At 39.9% G+C, this 21528-nt stretch overlaps 1 protein-coding gene across 2 annotated transcripts in view; it reads right to left on the reverse strand.

The window, feature by feature from the left end:
* Positions 1–562: 562 nt before the first annotated feature.
* Positions 563–21528, reverse strand: part of plxnb2b (plexin b2b) — a 132915-nt gene continuing 111949 nt past the window's right edge. For both annotated transcript variants that reach the window (XM_087843262.1, XM_087843263.1), the window contains 15 exons: positions 20640–20740; positions 20074–20303; positions 18013–18194; positions 15120–15186; positions 14455–14601; positions 13186–13342; positions 12251–12351; positions 10772–10856; positions 10218–10369; positions 9815–9975; positions 6129–6276; positions 5877–5941; positions 5675–5750; positions 4153–4227; positions 563–3598 (listed from right to left, as the gene is read on the reverse strand). In XM_087843262.1, the coding sequence (XP_087699388.1) occupies positions 3494–3598; positions 4153–4227; positions 5675–5750; positions 5877–5941; positions 6129–6276; positions 9815–9975; positions 10218–10369; positions 10772–10856; positions 12251–12351; positions 13186–13342; positions 14455–14601; positions 15120–15186; positions 18013–18194; positions 20074–20303; positions 20640–20740 (1852 nt within the window). In that variant the 3' untranslated portion in view covers positions 563–3493. The remainder of the gene's footprint in view (positions 3599–4152; positions 4228–5674; positions 5751–5876; positions 5942–6128; positions 6277–9814; positions 9976–10217; positions 10370–10771; positions 10857–12250; positions 12352–13185; positions 13343–14454; positions 14602–15119; positions 15187–18012; positions 18195–20073; positions 20304–20639; positions 20741–21528) is intronic.

Raw genomic sequence — 21528 nt, forward strand, 5'->3', positions numbered from 1 at the left:
AGCTGTCAGTACTTAATTAATGTTTTTTGCCGCAATTTTTCCAACCTTCACCGCCGATGACAGAGATGCGGCGCGGCTATTTATATTATCAACTCATTTCATGAAGCCAGACCTTGGCTTCTAGTTTGTATTCCGAGCCTTGTGACAGGAACCTGATGTGGCATTTGGGGGAAAAAGCATCAGCCATCATAGGATATGCTGCATATGAAGACTGATGATATCAACTGATGTTATCAACAAAGTCGTTTGGGGTCATAATATGAAGGAATATGTGTGATAAGGGGGAAAAAACTGTCAGCTTTTGACACTTGGTCCTCTTCTTCATAAATAGGGCTATGGTGGTTTTAATTTTCAGAAACCCCACCATTACTCTTGCCTGTGCATGTTGTCTTCATAAGGTCATGCAGAAATACCAAAGACTTGCACAAAAGAGAGTTTCCTTCAGCGGTGGAAAAAGCTATTCTATCATCCAAGGTGATTGTTTCTCATGCATTATTCGTGAGAGGTGGGTGTCAAATTGAAGCAAATCAATATGCTGAAGGTGAAAGAAACACATCAGATATGAAGAGAGTATATGTCTCTGAGTTTATTAACGGAGGAGTGTATGATGAAACCTGTAACCCTCCGTCCACACACAACTTTTGTAAAATTAAGTTCATCCAGTACAACCAGATCAGGTACAAGATCAAGAATCTTCTGAGCTGCCTCGGATGTGAAGGAAAACGTTTGCTTCCGTTAATCGTCCTGTACTGAAAATGGAGCGTCCCAGTTTCTTTTATCATCACAGCACATTCACAAGTTTCAAAATGGAAAAAAAAAAAGGTCTCGACAACTGCACAAACAGTTTTTTTTTTTCACTTTTGTTATTTTTGTCCCAGGACTCAATGCATAGGATTATACAGTTAGAATACAGTATTTCAACGCGTTTTACAAAGATTTATATGATATAGGAAACGAGAAATAAAAATAATAACTGCACAGCAGTAAGAAAGGTCATTTGTCGAGTATAGATAGTCATTTATCGTACACACTGTGGAATAGCTGAGAAACACAGGGCAAAAAATGAACACAACTGGAACAATTTTGCGCATATCCATCTACATAAGGATAACCTTTTGGCTTCAGACTAATTTAGAAATGCCAGACATTTTCAAGGGAAACCCAAATCACATTGGCCACTGTTTTACATTTAATCAGTTTGGCTTTTTTTTTTTTTTTTTTTTTTTTGCCTTACCCACCAAAGTCCTACTAAGCACACACCACAGACACCCAAAGGAAATGCACACATCAAAATTGCAACCATAAAAGAAATCTTACTGAAACATCTTCAGCCTATTGGCACGCAAATGGCTGCAGCAGGGCATCTAGCATTTGAGACAGCACACATAAGATCACAAGTCCAAATACATTGCTGTGTCTATATCACTATCATCATCATAGTCACCTAGGTTACCAGTAGAATAATTTAGAAACAATATATGTAATATCCTATATAAGGCACATTTTTGGTGAAAGAAAGGCTCTGAAAGAAGCTTCTTGCATCAACTCTGTCAGTAAGAAAGGACTCAGCAGTAAACAACACCGGAGACAAGGATGGAGCCTGCAGTCGGCATGCAATTAAGATCAAAAGCCTCCCCTGCTGATTCCATTATACAGAGTGCCACTCTGCACTGCGCTGAGTGGGCAGTGCCAAGTGCTGTTGGTCGGGATGCCAGGGTGCCATGCTGAGACAGCAGGCAGGCAAGCTCGAGGTCTGTGCACACCTCTCTCTAGCGAAGGCAGGAATCGTTAACATTCTTGGGGCTGTGGAGAGCGTCATGCGCCGTCAAATCCACACACCCATGATCAGATACAGCGAGTACAATTAAATCATCTGTCAACAGCAAGGCCTACAATTTAGGGACGGCGTCTAATGGCCCAAGAAATAACCAACCTACCCTGGCGACACCTCGGTTCTGACACTGACATATCAATAACCCAATTAATAAAACAATTATGTACACGACTGAACCAAACACCCCCCTCCCTCCCCCGACATCATACAGAGGCTAAATCCACGATAATTGTTCAGAGCATGCCATTTAAGTACCGACTGAATCTCATCTAAATTATTAACATCAGCGACAGGCTATTTCATAGCTGTAGAGGCAGAATTCTTGATGACTATTTGGAACATTACAAGGGTAATACTAAAAATATGGTACAAAAATCATAAACATGAGCAATGCACAAAACAATTTGAATAGTCTTCTAACATATTGCTGAACTGCTACTTTAGTAAGCAAATGCAACTGTTGATTGTGGCTCATGGTATACTGACATTATTGCAGGGCTAATATGAGTGACACGGATCTGTGGCAGGAAAAATGGTTGCTTCTTGCTGATACATATATGTATATAAAAATAAAACAATAGAGCAAAGGAAAAAAAACTTAAACACAGTCTTTAACTATAATATCTTTAAAACATATTAAATGTCCTTCTGTGCTTTAGTTGAAGTGGAATGTTTCATGGCACTGTACAATAAAGGGAGACAGACTGTGCTATTATCGATTTCCACGAGCACAACAGGCAATCCAGCCGGAACCAAATCCGAGTCAAAAGAAAAACAATATAACTCAAATGTTTCTGAAACGCCTGGTGACCTGTCATTCATATGAGCCTGTACATTGCTAGATTAACCAGCGTCCTTTTGAGGACCCTTTGGTCTCTGTCATAAAGCTCATTGAGAGCACAGGCTCCAGTGTGTTACTGAGTATGGGGGAATTAAAACGACAAAGCAGGCGTCCTGTCACCCTCACGCCTGACAGTAGGCATCCCGTGTGTGCACGCACAATTTCACACATTCGCACACGTGCAATCCACCCAAACGCACACTTAAATTCAACAGCACACACTCTTTTTTGTTTTTTCCACAAGTACTTCACACAGGCATCTACGCACACACAGGCTAATAAAAACACTATCCGCACCACAAGGTGATCCATTTAAAAAGATATTTTTTCTTATAAAGCTTTCCGCATAAAGACTGCACGATAAAAAAAATATATAATACAACTCTTAAAACCATTTTTTTTTACACAGAGAGAAATTGAACATCTGATTATCTCCTATGCCAGTGCTCCACAGAGGGGCTTAAATCTCAGAGAGAGTTCTGCCGCACTGCATTGTGGGAGCAATATTCAATGAAGCATGAATGAGTGCGCAGACCTTTAAGGTTTGGCAAGTGAGCTTTAAGGCGTACCTATGACAGTGTAACCCACCATTTTCTTCCTGTCTCCTCTCTTTCTGCATTTCATTAGTCTGTTACTCCACACAGAACAGAAAATTACCCCAGGGCCAAGTTGTACAATAAACACGCCCACATCGGTCCCTTCTCACATTTCCTCATTTCTGGAATTTATTCACTAAAAAAAAAAAGAAAAAAGAAATAAGCCCCTGTAGTCACTGGCGATATTCCCCCTTCCCTTGGTTCTTCCCTCCACTTAGTGGGTTAAAGATCAGTCACTTTGTTTTCCAGGGCGGCTGCTATCTGCTGGAGCCGCAGGGCTAGCTGTTTACTCTGGGCAGCTGGGTCCTCTTCCAGAGAAGCAATGATCTGAGAAAAAAAAAAAAAAAGGAAGGTAAGAAGGACAGTAAAAAAAAGTGAGATGTTGGGTATAATAGGTGTAGAGGATATAGAGGAGACAAAGAGTTGGACAGAGGATGGCATAAGGGTAATGTCGGAAAAGCAAAGAAACAAGGAGGAGGGGAATGGACAGAGAAGAAGAAAAAGGGTGGAGAGTGGGAGGAGAAGATGGTGTTATTCGACATCAGCAATCACGTTATATAAGCTGTTATTCTTTGCGAGTCCCACTTAGGGGAGACTGACAGCCCCATTTGTTTATCCAACTTGTTCATTAGGTTTTGTTTATCCCCTTTTCGTGACCTCAAGTGGCAATGCACAATGGACTCTTAAAAATCAATTCCCAGAGCAATTTTCCAATTCACATCCCACAGAAATGCTTTCAATTAAAATTTCATACAATCACTCTTCTGGCATATCAAGAGTGAAGAGAGAGAAAAAAAGGAGAACCAATAATATAGTGGGCAGTAGTGCATTCAGTGGAATAGCCTCCTTCGGGTGTGATAGGAAAAAGAAGGGCCTCTTACCCCATCGTAGTATTTGCTGGCGTACTGGTAAAGCTGATGGAGAGCCACGTGTGTGTTCAGTTTGTCTGTGTGAGACTGAAAAACATAAACAGAAATTTAAAGGTTAAAGTGGAAATCCAACCAAACCATGAACCTGGACCCAGCTGAATAAACTACACCCAGGCTTTAAAAACTGTGGAGGAGCAAATGAGAATTACTGCACACACATAAATAAGCCTCTGAACAATGCTGATATGTAATGCCACTGGGCATTAAAGTTATAATCCTTAAGATTTTCATAAACTCAAATCCTGTTTTTCATATTACAATATAAACAAAGTCAATTATTGACACGCTTTTTGGTTAAAACCATTTGAGTTAATTTGGCAACAGTGCAAACAAATACACCAGTTCCTCTTTTGTTGTTTTCAGCAACATGTAGTTGCAAAGTGCACCCTTGGCGCAGTAAGTAAAAATACAATTTTCATACTATCCTTCCTGTGGAAAACATTATGTGGATGCCACATCAATGCAATATGATTCAATTATGACTTTCTCCACTGGTTTCCTGTGTCACCCTATCCTATGTGCTGTCAATTAAAGACAAAAACACCCAAAATAAATGGAACAAAAAAAACCAAAACATTTTAACATTATGGACTTGAAAGTGGACTATGAATCTCGTACAGTTGACATGCCAGTACAAAAGAGGCTTTAATAATAATAATAATAATAATGGATTGCATTTATATAGCGCTTTTCGAGAACCTCAAAGCACTGTACAATTCCACTATTCATTCACTCTCACATTCACACACTGGTGGAGGCAAGCTACAGTTGTAGCCACAGCTGCCCTGGGGCAGAGTGACAGAGGCGAGGCTGCCATATTGCGCCATCGGCCCATCACCAGTAGGCGGTAGGTGAAGTGTCTTGCCCAAGGACACAACGACCAAGACTGTCCGAGCTGGGGCTCGAACTGGCAACCTTCCGATTACAAGACGAACTGCCAACTCTTGAGCCACGATCGTGCTAAGATCATGGCTCAAGAGTTGGCAGTTCGTCTTTAGAAAGGAAATACCTTTTTCTTAACTTATTATATCAATAACTAAGTCCCCAGGGGCATTTGGTTAAAAAAAAACAAAACCAAAAAATCCAACTACCTTAAATGTGTTCAATACCCACACTTGAAGGATGTTAAAAATCATGTTTTGGATGATAATCCAGGACTGAAACCTTAAGGATTGCAACATTAACAGCAAGACAAGTTTTTATCCCAGAGCTGTAAAAGCATTAAATGCTGCATTGTCCACATGATTGTGCTGTGTGCAATGGAGGGTTTTGCAGTTTAGGTGAATGGAGAAAAGTTGTTTTTTTTTCATCTCTTATATAGTTTTATGCAATTTACAGATTTTGTTTTATGACTGTTGTGAGTGATCTCTGCACTATTGCCATTGCACTTATTAACTGCACATGTTAATGAAGTGGCAATGAAGATATTCTACTCTATTGTGTTCTATTCAAATATGACAGATGTATTCCTTACCCGTGACACCTCTGCCAAGTGAGTGTTCATGTCCTGGTCGCTGACAGATACCATCTGCCTGATGCCCTTGTAGTAACTAAACACACAGACACACATAAAGAGTAGACAAGAGGTGGTAATTGCTCCATTATGTTAACTGATATTTAAAAAAAGGTATTACAGTCTCCAATGATAACAGATGGAAAGTGCTGACAGTACTTACTCATCTACCATCTTCTTATAGGTGGAGATCTCCTTTGCATAGAGTAGTTTGTTACTTGGCGAGTCCTAAAGGGGGAGGGATACAACTCAGTGAAAATGGCACTTTAAATTAACGTGCCTATAACCTTCTCACGTAATCAAATTTGTTCTCATCTTCTGTCCATCTTTTCACCCATCTTCCTTTTTTCCTCCTCACTCCTCCACCTCATATTCTCCCACCCCTCCCTCCTCTTGTCCATTCGTTTCCACTCACCCGGCTGAGTTTGTGCTCACTCTTGGTGCAAGCATCCATAAAAGTCTGGGCGATGACAGAGAGTGAGGCGTCCACCACTTCAGACACGTGGACGTCAAAGATGAAGTGGGGATTCTTGAGGATGTTCACCCAGAACCGCAGAGGCAGGCTGCACGGGTATTAAAAAGAGGGGCAAGAAATCAGTGTATCATCACTGGTTGTTATCGGTATTATTGTTTCAGAATTGGGGTGGGGGGGTGGGGGTGGGGGGGGTGTCTCATCAACCGCATTACATCCATGAATTAATTTAAGTCAGGGAGGCATTTCATTTCATGTGTGAGAGCACTTGCCTGAGGTGCAATTGAGTGCAGTACAAGATAATAACGGCGATGGAGAAAAGCCTTTCTTGTCGGTGTCAGTTTATTCAGAACAATACCCTTGACTGTCAGTTTATATTACTGTTTCACACGATGCTGACCTCTGTGAGAACTATTGCTGTTCACAGAAAATTAAATGAAAAAGAAAAAAAATTATCTCTGAAGACTTTTTTTTAACAACTAAAAGGATCTGCACAAAGCAACATCCAATGACGCTTGTCTTAGGGCTGCTCAATTAATCGAATTTTAATCACGATTACAATCTGGGCTTTCAACGATCATTAAAAATGACTGAGCCGATTATTAGTCCCTCCCTCGTGCTTTACTCTCGCGCTGCTCCGTGTGGCAAATCGAGCGCACCTCTCTGCATTTCGAACACATGTCACAACAATTAAGAGCAGCCGTCCCCAACCTTTTTTGCGCCACGGACCGGTTTATGCCCGACAATATTTTCATGGACCGGCCTTTAAGGTGTCGCGGATAAATACAACAAAATAAAACTAGTACCGGTACCGAAAAAAAGAAAATTTATTCATAACACACGTGAAAAGACCAAGGAAAACCGAGTAAACGATAAAAACGATAACAAAATAACGCTGAAAACCGATAAAAACCCTGAAAACTATACATTTCACACCTGAGCCTCAACTCTCGTAGCCAGGTACCAAACGACTCACGGACCGGTATCGGTCCGAGGCCCGGGGGTTTGGGGACCGCTGATTAAGAGGACCCGAGGGAAGCTCGGAAAGCTAAGCAGAAGTTATTTGGAGAGGAGAGTGACTGCTGTTGGTTGAAAAGAGAGGTACAAAGGTAAAAAACTTAAGTGGTGTGGAAACATTATGGGTTCGTGGAGTCAGACGTGGATCAAGTAGACATAGTGTGTAAACTTTGCTACAATGTCGTAGCTGCACCACAGAGCAACACTGCAAAGTTCACTAAACATAGATGTTTACATTTTTCATTTATTTTTTATATTGCAAACATTTGCACTGTTATCAGTATTTGCACACTATTTTATATTATTTTTTGACAATCTTTAAAGTCATTATTCAATACATTGTTATTGTTAAATAAATATCGTCAAATAATCGAGATCTCAATTTCAGTGAAAATAATCGTGATTATCATTTTTGCCATAATCGAGCAGCCCTAGCTTGTCTACTCTAACAAACAATGATTAGAAATGATAAAGCAGCTGACCTCTGAGGTTCCTGTGCAGCCTAACAACTTAAAGCCCAGACTACATAATGCAATGCTCTAACGGTCTTGCTAATTTCCCCCCTGAACGGAAAAACAAACTCCACAGACTTTCTTCCAACCTCATATCAGCTTTTACATTCAAAAGAACAACCAAACACAATAGTTTAGGAAAAAAAACCTCCTCTCCAATCGGTGAGAACGTCTTCTGCCATCTGAGAGAGGAAACGCACCGCATAAAATTCATACTGGTTTGGTAATATCTCCAGGGAAGGCTGCCGTGAGAATACAATGGAAGCATAAAAATAGCAATGTTGCCATAATCACAGAATTAAATTAGCTTGGGACATAATTACCATGTTTGTTTGTTGTTATGCCTCATACACACATTCATATTTAGTACATGGCCCTCAGTTGATTTGATAAACAGAACGGGCGGATGCAGAGTGTGGTGTGGAGTGTAGTAAGTAATTAAATCGCTCATCTTCTGTCCTTGTGTGGCTGCTCTCTTGCCAGCCTTGCGTCAATCACCGACATCTACATGCAACACGTCGTCTTGTATGCTTGAGCCTTAGCCGACGTGACACTAATTTATGCACTTAAATGTCACATGGGAGCAGGGGGATTGCAAATGCAAACTAAGTAAGTTGAAATTGGGCATTTGTATTCTGTCCATTCTGGGATAAGTAAGTTTTATTTCTTGGAGAGTTACAGTGTCTCAGGCAGCGGGATTTCTGTTGGTGGGAATGAAATCGGATAGCTGTGCTTGTGTGGACTGGTTGTGAAATTGTATACCACAGTCATATCTAAATGAGAGGTCCTTGTATTTTATTCAAGATGTATTTTTTCATACTATGCCATACTTCTGCACCACTATAGTTAAGACGAAATTATCCTAGAAAGCTGCTCTTACTATTTTACATTTTCGGGAGTTATAGCTACTCATTGGTTTTCTGATTTAAATTTAAAAAAAAACCCCAACTTATATCTAATGGAAAGCATTAAGATTAACTGAATCATCCAATCAGTTTAGTGCTCAGATGGTTCAGGTCTAAAGAGGAAAGAGGGGGAAAGCAAATACTTTCCCCCTCTACTGGCAATAACACATGAACAGTCCAAATTTGGGTGAAAATATTGATTCGATTTTTTTTAATTAAACTGAAGATGAAAAGATTCCCATAGTCCACTAATACAACATGTTACTTTAAACATTTAGGTAAAAGGTACTGTCAAAATGTATGAAACTATCTGCATAACTTCCTGTTCTATTAAGAAGGAGGGAACAAGATGTAGTAATTATAGACATTTGGTTGAAATACCGTTAATAGCAAGTGGGGAAAAAAATGCCTCTCAGGGAAGGAAACATCAACAACAATGAACTAGCTGCTAATGACCATCTAACATCCCTTAATGGCAAAGGCTGATATCTATATTGACTACATGGAGCACAGAGCCACAGAGGAGCACTCTGCGATCTCCACCCTTTTCCATGCTCTAATTGCAAGGATTGGAAAACTTCTTTAGGACCTAAACCTATTTGATCAGTGTATTACGTCCAAAATATTATACAGATAAAACCCTCGAGAATGACCCCAAATCCACTTTTTAAATTGTCCTCTAGTAAATAAAAAAATTAATCCCAGGCACAGATTCTTCTGTTACTCTAAATCTTAGACCATAAATTGCTGCAGTGAAAAACTGTGATATATTCTCTGATACTGATGCATAAAGTAGGTCATAGAAAAAAAATCCTGGCAAATAAAAACAAGATTTTTGTTTTACATCGCAACACTTGCGAGTGGGTTCCTGTGTTTAAAAGAGCTTAAATTTGCTTTTCAGGTGAGAATAAAGTTTAAGTGGCTATCTCCTGTACTTATAAAGTTATGCGGGCCCATAAAATCTGGGGAAAAATAGTACTTCATACGTACTTCAGGGGACAGTAACACAGAAATAGTTATTGTCTGATGCTTATTCTGAGGGAGTCATGTGGACTGATTGATTTCATGGAATGAGGCCGGAAACAAATACTTTTGTACTTTTGATACTTGGAGTACATCCACATACTAACATACAGCATACAAAAAGGAACTCTGAGAGTGATCATTAGTGTACACAGTCGACCTGTTGTTTTACCTATTCGTCTTCCAGATATGGATAGTCTCCTCATCCACATTGTTGTGTTTCAGCGCTTGCTCATCCAGGAAGTCAAAGAAATATTTGACAGCTGGTGGGACCACTGCCCCAGAGCACAGCACGCTGCGGAAGAAGTCATCCACAAACTGCTGCAGTGTTCCCTGAAAGGGGCCACAAATAATGTGAGACGGGGCAGAGACACAGAGCGCAGCCAGAAATACCAGAGGCACATCAATTTGCAAGGAGAGTATAGCTATTCAAGTTTTTACTGTGCATTTTCGGCTCTTTCCAAAATAGCTTTAACTTGGAAAAACCTTGGTTTGTAAAGCAGAATTTTACTGTTTAGTCAGTGTAACAGTGCCCTACTTACTGTAATAATTGCATAAATGTTTTTTTCTTGTACCTTTACAGAAAGGAGTCTTGTTAGATAGATCTCTGTAATGGCTTTGGTCATCGACTTGTCCTTTATGCTTCCTCGTTTAGATTTGGTCTCATCCAGTTCGTCTGTTGGCCTCACCAAGTGAAACACTTTATCATCTTCCAATAAAGCATTTCCTATTGGAGGAAAACACTGGTGTAAACTTTCTTTTGACGATTCTACTTCTTATTTATTCATGCACATGCTTACAGAAAACATTCAGACATTCAAAAACATGAGAGGGTGTGTCTACTGAATTTGAATGAGACTATCCTAGAAGAAATGCTAAACCATCAAATACTCTCAAATGTACATAAAAAAGCTGAAGATAAAAGGACATACTATTTCTGCATAATCTCAAATCGTGTTATACATAAAACAACATGTATTAGCATGTTAATTGGTCGTGGGAATATGGACAAAAACCCTGGAGAAACAGAACAAAGGCAGGAACTCTCAAGTACACATTTCATCTGTGTCCTTCTGGGTTCAACACGTGTGTTTATGTGCACGGTATGCGTGTACTTAGAGATACGTACGCTCCTCGTGGTTTTCCTGATTCTGGTCATAGTTCTGTTGCGTGTGCTGCACTTTGGACAAAACTAATGTGGCGTTATCCCGCACCTGGAATGTACAGTCAATCATTTTGTTAGATGACAACACACACAACGATGCAAACGTCACACACCTTTGAATTTAATAGCTACTGTGACTGTGGTCAGCAGTGCCTTTTAGCACCCAGATCTAATTCCTAATCAATGCGAATGAGCGGACACGAACAGTGAGTCTTTATTGGGATATTTACAGGCCATTTTCTTTGGCGCCAACCTATTATTGACCCCACAAATACTGTGATTAGCGCTACCCTGACACAGCCAATGAATCTATAGGAGCAGGTCTGTTGTCTAAGAACAACAGCGAGACAGCAGGTAGGATGAAAGAAACTCGAGCACCTTTAAAAGAGGCGGATTTAAGTGGCTGAAAAGCAGAACAGGTAGGGGATATTCGCGAGTGACCTTTATTTTCTGTGGATCAATACAGTGCCAAGAAGATTTAGTGGCATTCTGTCACCACTGAGAGCCAACAAGACCAAACAAAGAGAAAGCTATGGGACTCGCAGGTAAGAAATTAAAATTTGTAGGTGATAAAAACAAAAGTGAAGAATTTTATTACAGTGCTATTGCATAGCATATTCTTTGGGCCAACATTATCGTAAATGATCTATCTTGAACACCTATACACTCCATAAAAGTTAATGATGAAATCTTTTAGCAGCACTTTAAGGATAAAAGCTTTTTTTCTCTTAGCTTTTACATAGCTTAGTAGTTACTGGCATAGAAAGGAGAGTGAAAACTCTGTGATGGTTGTTGGACTTGAACTAAAGAGTCATATAAAAAGATAAAAGGAAGCTTCCAATGTTATCCTTGAGAACATATCGCACATTTACTTTTTCTTGCTATGGTATTTCATACATATTTTATAAAAAAGAAATCTTAATCTTGTTTCCTCAGGTAGGGTCACATGTGAGCTGTTGCATGACAGTAATTTTATATGCAAAACAACACATTACAATGTGGCTTTGTAAGCAGAAAGCTGTGTCCTTGCCATACATCTTGCTATTTTTTTTATTGCAGAAAATACTTGGAAGGATGTAGGATTGCATAGAAAGACAGATAACCAAGAGAAGAGACTTCTAGTATGCAAAGAGACAAGTACGAGCAATTTATTTTTACCTAAAGGTAAGTTTAAATGCTTATATATAAATAAGTATTTATATGTATACTTATTTATACTGAGAGTTTAGGTATAAATTGGTGGTAAAAAAAGTAAGGTAAATAAACATTTTGTTATTGTGAAAAAAAGAAAGAAAATACATATAGAAACTCTACATATACATTACATTATACATTCGAACTGAATGCACATTAAATGGTCATTGATTTACATCAGATACTGAACCCCAGTCATTTTGTAATTTCAATTCTTATTACTTCATAGTAAATTTTTGCAGTACTCACGTTGTAGTGTGCCAGAGTATTGATGCGTTTCCACCTGCCTTCTTTCTGGGAGGTCAAGTCCAGATCCGACAAAATCTGCCCCGTTGAGCCAGGGCGCCACTCTGTGATGAAGGCAGGATTAGACAGTTATTCAAAACGCAAATTATCTCTGCTGTGGGAGTAAAACATTTCAAATAAAATACTTTTTTATATTATTTCAATTACTTTTATCCTGGGATGCAGCTGTCCTGTGGTTACACTGTAATAATGTGATCTTTGACGAATGCAGCTATCTGCTCAGTTATCTCTTGGGATTTAATGATGCATTTATTAAATTCGCCTGTTAGCTATATGGCTGAACTCGGGTGAAGAAGTCACATGTCAGTAGTTTCTGCATAATTGAAACATAATAGAAAAGTTTGCACCCAAAGACATTCTGCATAACTGAGCCCACCACCGTCTGTATTTCATTTACAACTAAAACTAAATACAAGGCAGTTAGCCTGAAAGAAACAGATCTCTGCTTATCTAAAATGTATAAAGGAATGAGATCTACAGCGTGCGTGGGAATAAAAAAATGACTTTGAAGTTAGAAAATGTCTGTGGAGCTTTAGCCTTTCAAGTCACTCCCCAAGGTTTCTGATTACAGTAGTGAGCGTAGCTTTGTTTAGGGATGAACGATTTCTTCATGTTGCTGACAATGAATAAATTCTAAGCTAAGTTGGTTTCTTTTACTGCACAAACTGAAATAAAAAGCTGTTTTATTAAAATAATAAAATATACTGAATACATGTGAAATGAAATAATTATTCACCCTCTCACTCGATAACTCACTTCTCATTTAATTATGAATTAATTTCACTTAAGACTGAAATAACAGTTACATTATTTATCATTACTAGACGTTCCTGCTTTAGTTCATCTGCTTTTTTTTTAGGTGGCCCTCATTTACTCACCCAGGGTGACGCTGTCGACTTTGGGCCGCTGGGAGTATGGCAGGTTCCTGTACACCTGCTCGATGATCTTCTCTTTCACCTGCGAGATGGTGTCACAGTTCAGCACCTTGACGGGCGTAACATCCGGCCCCTCGCCTTGAACCAGCACTTGTAAGGTCTGACAAACAGAATCGCACATTAATACCTCACGCTGATAACGTGCACCTACGTTAATAAAATACAAACATGCAGAAATATTCAAACATGGTCAGAGCACCCAGGCACCCACCCACGCCAAGTTCTATTTGGATGTTGTTGTCACAGCAACAGGGCTTTATAAGCACACAGGCACACACACACAGACACACATTGATGACACCTGACAGGACTTTAGGCCAGCTAATGACCAAAGCTCAGCGGGAGCCAACTCTGACCCGCCTCGCCTCTCACATCCAATTCTGTTAGAAATAACTGACCATTCAACGCTTTCAAATGTGAGCCAGGGAATACACTCACAATGGCAACCCTATCAGCCCAGCAGCATATAAAGTGCATAAGAGTAGCACACTGTAAATTTAAGCCAGTAGGAAGCAATGGATCTGCTTTTGAAATCTCTCAAGCGTTTTTTTTTCCTCCTCCCTGTGTAATTCAATCACAGAAAGCAATCCATCACAGAAGGAGACGTGTAACTCAGGCTAATTTGATAATTGTCCTCGACAACGCCATTACCCATGGGTCTTTTTATTTGTGCTGACTTTAACAAAAAACAGCTGGGTTCATATTAGCTTCCATTACCGAGACACAATATCAAAACGAGACACACGGGCATTTCCTGACTCCTGAAAGCTGCCTAAATGGACGGAGAGCAGGTGCAGGCTGCGAGGTTGAGGGGAGGTTGTGGAGGTGGCTTGTACTCCATACTTGTTCCCACTTGTAGGACTTTAACCTAAGCCACACATTTCCCTGCTACGCTGGAATGTGTTGGCTGTGTCGTTTCTGAGCTGAGAACATTGACACTGAAAATGGATGTCACACAAAAGCGGGCAGTCGCCTCAGGGCTTTTTTTTTTTGGGGGGGGGGGGGGGGGTTACCACGGCAACTGCACAGTGTGTATGTGTGCGTGTTTGTATTGCTCACCAGGCACAAAACACCATGCAATCTTGAAGCAGAGTGTGCAGTTTTTATGACGCTGAGTTTCTGAATTTCTATGACTGTTTGTGAGGGTTGCTCTGTGTGTGTTTGTGCATGTGTGTGTGTGAGAGTGAGTGAGTGTGTGCGCGTCGATCTCACCAGGACAGAGTACTCTACGTCGTCACCCAACAGGCCTGTGTCATTGAGGGTGTATTTGGCTTTCTTCACTCTGACATCCACGGGGCCTTTCTCAATCTGGTGCTTGATGGCTTTGAACAGTTTGTACAAGGGCTCGCCTGCAGAGTCCTGTTACACACACACACACACACACACACACACACACACACACACACACACACACACACACACACACACACACACACACACACACACACACACACACACACACACACACACACACACACACACACACACACACACAGGCACACAAATCCATTTAGCTTGACACAGCTGTTGTAAAGCAGCTAATTGTTGTGATTAGCAGCTTAAAAGTCAAATAAACTGGCACTTTCAACACAAGCACTAATAAAAGAAATGCAAAAATCCATAAAGCCCACAGTTTAATATTGAAGCATGCGATCATACTTTTTTTAAAAAATAACTGATAAAGTATATTCACTCTTTAAAAAAATGTATTGAATAACATCTATATTTTTCAGAACACCAGTCTATACCATAAAGTTCACTGTAACACGGAACAACTGCTAAAATCAAAACATATCAGAGCTGCGACCAGAAAATATTCAAATCAAATCATTCTGTCAGTCACGGCATCATTTCCAGTGACCCAAAACTTGCATTACCTTCAAAAACTGGTAAAGGCAGATTGACATCCAGTTACACAGCATCCGCTCCACCACTGTCTCTGACCTGAAAAACATATTTGTTGACTTATTTTTACTCTTATTATGAAAATAAAATGTATTTATTTGGTGTAAAATACTGTATATCAAGAGACACGGCATGAAACAGACACCAGTATAAATAAAGGTATTGGGCCACACCGTCTTTGAATTCAGGTGTTTTCAGTTCCAATAAAATCAAGCCATGCAGTCGTGTGTGAAAGAAAGAGCTCACTAAAATCAAGCATGGTACTGTAAGAGCATTCCACTTTTTCAATAAGTCACTTCGTGAAATTTCTTCCCTCTTTAACATTGCATACAGTAATAAATGATAATATTGTAAAGTGGAAGCATTTAGGAACCACAGCAACTTAGCCACAATGTGGCAGACTGCAGGGCTGCTGACTGCTAAGGTGCACTGCTGACTCAATAACTGCAGAGTTCCAAAATTCGTCTGGCATTAACATCAGCAGCGCCTCCTGTAGGTGTATCATGTATGCAGCCCAGTACTTTTGTCTATATAGTGTTTGTTGATAAGGGGAAAGTCTACACTACAGAGCCTCTGAAGTTGCATAATGTGAGCTTATATATAGCGGTGTGGAAAAAGTGTTTGCCCCTTTCCTGCTTTCCCATTTTTTTTTTGGATGTTTGTCACACTAAAATGGTTCACATCACCAAACAAATTTAAATATTATACAAACATAACACGAGCAAACACAAAATGCAGTTTCTAAATGAAGAGGTTTATTATTAAGGGGAAAAAATTCCTGGGGCTGTTTTGCTGCCTCGGGACTTGGAAGACTTGCTGTGGTAAATGGAACCCAGAATTCTGCTGTCCAGCAAAACATCCTGAAGGAGATGTCCGGCCATCTGTTGGTGCCCTCAAGCCGAAGACAACTTGGGTTCTGCAGCAGGACAATGATCCAAAACACACCAGCAAGCCCACGTCTAAACGGCTTAATATAAACAAAATGAAGACTTTGGAGTGGCCTAGTCAACGTCCTGACCTGAATCTGATTGAGATGCTGTGGTATGACTTTAAAAAGGTCATGCCACAGCAAGGTTGGCCCAACCAGTTATTAGGTTTAGGGGGTAATCACTTTTTCACACAGGGCCATGTAGAGGACCCCCCCCCCCCCCAAATTATAAACACCTTAATTCAGAAACTGCATTTTGTGTTTACTTGTGTTATGTTTTTCTAGTATTTCATTTTGTTTAATGATGTGAAACATTTAAGTGCGACAAACGTATAAAAACTAGGAAATCAGGAAGGGGGCCAAGACTACTTCTTGGCCCCCACCTTAGCACAATATGAAAAGGCCTTATGACATTTATCATTTATTTACAGAATAAATAAAGGCTTTGATAAACAGCATAGTATAAATAACTTACATAACCATTATTATATTTTTTAAATCATCTTGTGGGACTTTATGGGCTTCGAATTATATACAGCTTGTCAGTGTCAAGATATTTTTATTCAGAACTCATGTCATTGGTCACTTGACAGATATCCCATCAAAATGTCAACTATCCACTGGTGATGCTCGCTGATGCACATAGCATGCCTAATTAGATGTCTTGTATATAAGGAGGTCTGTTTTGGCACAATGGGCTAATCAGCATAATGAGCTTCTCCATTGGGGGATAATTAAGATGTGTACTTGCATAAGAGTCAGTCACAGCGTGCCTAGGCACAGGGAATAGTTCAGATCACAAAATTGCCCCTCAGAAACGTTAAGCAACTGTGCCGACAGACAAGTGTGTCCTGCTGAGGGAGGGGAAGCAGCAGTCAATGGATCACTTGACCTTGACATGATCATTAAAAAGATCAAAGAACACCAAAATCTGGAAGCTTAGTTTCTTAAGGCTATTTACTTCAATGAGATTAATAAGCTGAATGTTTATGGACTCAAATTTTACAAAGAAATTCTGAAATTTTGCCCAGGAAGAATATAGCGAACGATTACTATTAAAACGATCAAATCAGTGACAAAAAATAACTCACCAGTATTTGGTCAGTTTTTAAAAATACTAATTATTGTTAGCAAAACAATAATTACTTATAATTTCACACCAACCCAAATTTTACAACCAGTCTCCACTTAACTGGAAAGTCAAACTAATAAAATAGAATTTGGGTTAGGGTTACGCTGGCTCAAGCACTAAAGCTGATCTTTTAGTTACAATCAGCAGGGATAAGAAGGTGACGATGACAAAGACGAGATGAAAGAAAATTGTCCAGCACATTTTACTTGGATTCCAATGAGGAAAAACAAAAAAAGAGAGGAAAAACAGAAGGATGAGCAGATGGAGGAAGACTGGAATAGATGGAGCAGCAGTCTGGCTCTTGATAATGGACTACAGTAAGTCTTTACAAAATTCAACAGAAAACATGGAAACAGAATGAAACAGTCCGCTGCATTCTGAACTGAATCCCAGTCCGCATCAACTGGTTCATATCAGTGCCAGAGTTGAGCGACTCTGATTCAAAACTGCAGAAAGAGGACATTTTACAATCTCAGAGCAATTACTGCTAAACAAATCTAAGAGTCCAGCCAGAAGAGTGGCGCCGAGAGTCTAGACTGAGGCAGCAGCACACAGAGCTAAGTAGGTTAGCATGCAAAAAGCAGGTATTTACTGTTACAGTTTTGACCTACATAAATTTGACTAAGGTAACTACAATTAATCTAGAAAGAGGATATGAATGTTTGCACCAGATTTCAAGGCGATAAATGGGAAGCAAGCACCAAAACATTCTGGATTCATGCTATGTAAAAATGTTGTGCTAATTAAGCCTGAAAGCAATACAGGAGAACCATTAAGAAGCAACAGAGAGTTGGTCCACACTCACCTGCGCAGCATTAGTTTGGGGTTCTTGCTGTTGACATATTCCTCCATCAGCTCCAACAACAGTGTTCTCATAATGTCGGTGTAATATTCCAGCTTCCCATGCAGAGCTACTGTTAACAGGGAGGCAAAGTAAACCTTGGCCCTGGCGTTAAAGTCATGACTGCGCTCCAGGGTACGGATAAACTGCAAAAACACAAATATCACACACACACACACACACACACACACAGAAACAGGAAGCAAATGATGAGGTGAATTAATCATCGTAAAGAAGCACACACAGAAGCAAATCCAACATAATATGCTTTTAAATTATCAAAAGACCAATGCTAGTGAAAATTATAATTATCAAGGTAAATTTAGTTCTGCCCTGTAAAATACTGTGGCTTAGAAATGATACCAATTAGTGGAAGAGGAATCACCCCACAAGTGCAGTTAGCACCTCAGAGGCTGTTTCTGTGCCAGCAATATTGGATTAACAGGAATCTTCACATGTCTCCCTCTGCTATGTCCTCTGCCTCTCGCTTGTATTACTGTAGATATGCCGCAAAACTGTAACACACTACAGTGCTCAATTCAAAGGAAACTTAAAGTTAGAATAGATCCTTAATCTGTGAGGTCTTCAGCCCATTTTAAAAACACCATCAATATAGTATCATACAAACATTTAGCTCAGTAGCTCAAGGTAATGGCTGGATCTGACCTTTTTTTCAAATAAACAAAAACAAAAAACCCCACACATATATTATCAGAAATACTAGTGAAAAAGAAAACCTCCCCTGCATTTATCCTGCTGCCTTTCAAGATTATTTTTTCCCGTCCTATTACCACAGCCACCTCGTGACTCCTTGTGCCACAAACCTCCACTGTCGTCTAAATACATATAAAAGCGCTGTATTGGTGCATTCAGTGATTTACCTCTTTCATTACACAAGGCCACTTTAGTTCATTCAGAAACAACTCCACAACTACATTTGTGATTTTCTCAGTAAATCAGCTTATGCCTAGAGAGTTTATGCAGTGGTGCAAATCTGGCAAGCTCAGAGGAAATTGTTGCAATGCTGCCACTTTTGCAAGTCAACTCCATTTATGGTATACAGTATGCTACATCTCATGAATTAATAGGCCAATCTTTATATCTGTCTGTCTGTTCTTCACCCTTCTCGACATCTGTTCACCCACTGTGCTTGAAACTTGATGCATGAGGACTCTGGTATTGATGGTGCTCTGATGGGTTTGGATTCACTTGGATGAGCAGTTGAAATAATGCAGTTTAGAAATAAGCCTCCAGTGACTGACATTTATATAACATATGAAGTAACATTAGTGATTACGTGTCTAAATTTAGACTGACTGATGTTTCATAAGAGTCTAAATCTGTGCAAGCTGCAAGCTGAGAGTCTTTACTGTGAGCTAAATGTTAAAGTCATAATGCCAAAATGATCCAAGCTGCATGATATTTAGCAGGTATAATAGTCTTACATTACTATCATCTCATGTAATGTTAATTAGCATTTGCCATTTAGCACTAAAAACAAACTACAGCTGAGGTTGATGGAATGTCAATATTTTTTAAGTACTTCTTATTGTGTTAGCCCAAATTAGTTGAAATATTCTTTCTGAGCTGACTGTAGTTCAAGAGGAAAAGTCACTGGAACACCCAAGTTTTTCCAAATTATCCTGTAGGGTACAATAATGTCTGTGCAGTCTCTCAAGCAACCGGCATCATTTCACTCAGACAAGCAAATCCCAGACTGCCGGTGGTATTATTAGAGAAGTTAGAGGGATCACCAAAGCCATCCATCATCCAAGAATCATAAATGTCTTTGTAAAACTTGATAGTGATCTATTTGAAGTGTACCAACTGACTCTGACATCCTCAGAGTCCTGGTGCCAGTGAAGCTAAAAAGAAGGCTTTGAAAATCTAGATGTATCCAGCATTGTTCAGTGTTTGGTGGTTTGATTTTGCACAGTTTTAAAGGACTGCAAACTCTCTGTAAGCAGGCATTATCGGTCCGAGCTCACAGCTGACAATTTGATGATGCGTGTGCAGTATAATTACATTAATGAGGAATGTCTTGGAGTTCAGGAGGTTGGAGAACTGGTTGAGAGACTGAATCACGGTGGCCTTGCGAGCCTCTGGTATGTCTAGCTTCCCTGTGATCATTACATCATTGGCGCCGTCCTTAGAGGGCAGGAAGAAGACTCGGTCTGTGTACGTCTTGTAGTCCAGGAAAGGGATTCGTCCCTCATTCAGGTCATTGGTGTGGTCCTCCATCTCAATCATTAGGTCTGCGAGAAAGAAACAAAAAGCACCACATGGTTTCTTTTTAATAAGCAACTCTTGTCACTTTCACACTGTTCGTCTGTCTCAATTATGATGCTGCAAGAGGCAGAAAATGGAGAGCATTGCCAGGAAAATGATTTCAACAGTGAAATATTGTTTTCTATTAATGTTACTGCAAAACTGCTTCTAATAATGATGATAAGATGACATTGAGTGGGAGAATTTATGCATTTAATCAGAGCTATGAACCAATTCATTACTTTACAGCTTCTTAGAAACACGGATCCTTAGAGGGACATTAGCAATATTGTGACGCTTCTGCACAGCTGCACAGCTTATACCTGTGAATTCCTTCTTGCAGCGGTCTCGTACACTCTCCTCCAGGTTCTCAAGCTGGTGTTTCACCTTCTCATACTCCCTCTCTGCCTGCTGACTCTTCCTCCTGAAAAGATTAAACACACACACACACAAAGAAAATGCATCATGAAAATAAGGTCAAACAGATGAATGTTAACTTGTTGCAAAGAGGTTCTTTTCTTTTGGCCACTAACTTAGCTGCAAGGTATCCATTAGTTCTTATTACGCAGTCACTGTTGGTGTGCTCCTAATAATTTCTTATGAATATGAACATATCGTTTTTCCAAGTCGTTTTTAAAAAATACAAACAAACTAGCAAACACAATGCAGAAAAAGCTGGGACTGACTGGAGAAGTACCTACAGTGGGGCAAAAAAGTATTTAGTCAGCCACCGATTGTGCAAGTTCCCCCACTTAAAATGGTGACAGAGGTCAGTAATTTGCACCAGAGGTACACTTCAACTGTGAGAGACAGAATGTGAAAAAAAAATCCATGAATTCACATGGTAGGATTTGTAAAGAATTTATTCGTAAATCAGGGTGGAAAATAAGTATTTGGTCAATAACAAAAATACAACTCAGTACTTTGTAACATAACCTTTGTTGGCAATAACAGAGGTCAAACGTTTACTATAGGTCTTTACCAGGTTTGCACACACAGTAGCTGGTATTTTGGCCCATTCCTCCATGCAGATCTTCTCAAGAGCAGTGATGTTTTGGGGCTGTCGCCGAGCAACACGGACTTTCAACTCCCGCCACAGATTTTCTATAGGGTTGAGGTCTGGAGACTGGCTAGGCCACTCCAGGACTTTCAAATGCTTCTTACGGAGCCACTCCTTTGTTGCCCGGGCGGTGTGTTTTGGATCATTGTCAT

This window comes from Neolamprologus brichardi, chromosome 7 (assembly GCF_056152115.1).
Source record: "Neolamprologus brichardi isolate AB-2024 chromosome 7, ASM5615211v1, whole genome shotgun sequence".
NCBI classification, from domain to species: domain Eukaryota; kingdom Metazoa; phylum Chordata; class Actinopteri; order Cichliformes; family Cichlidae; genus Neolamprologus; species Neolamprologus brichardi.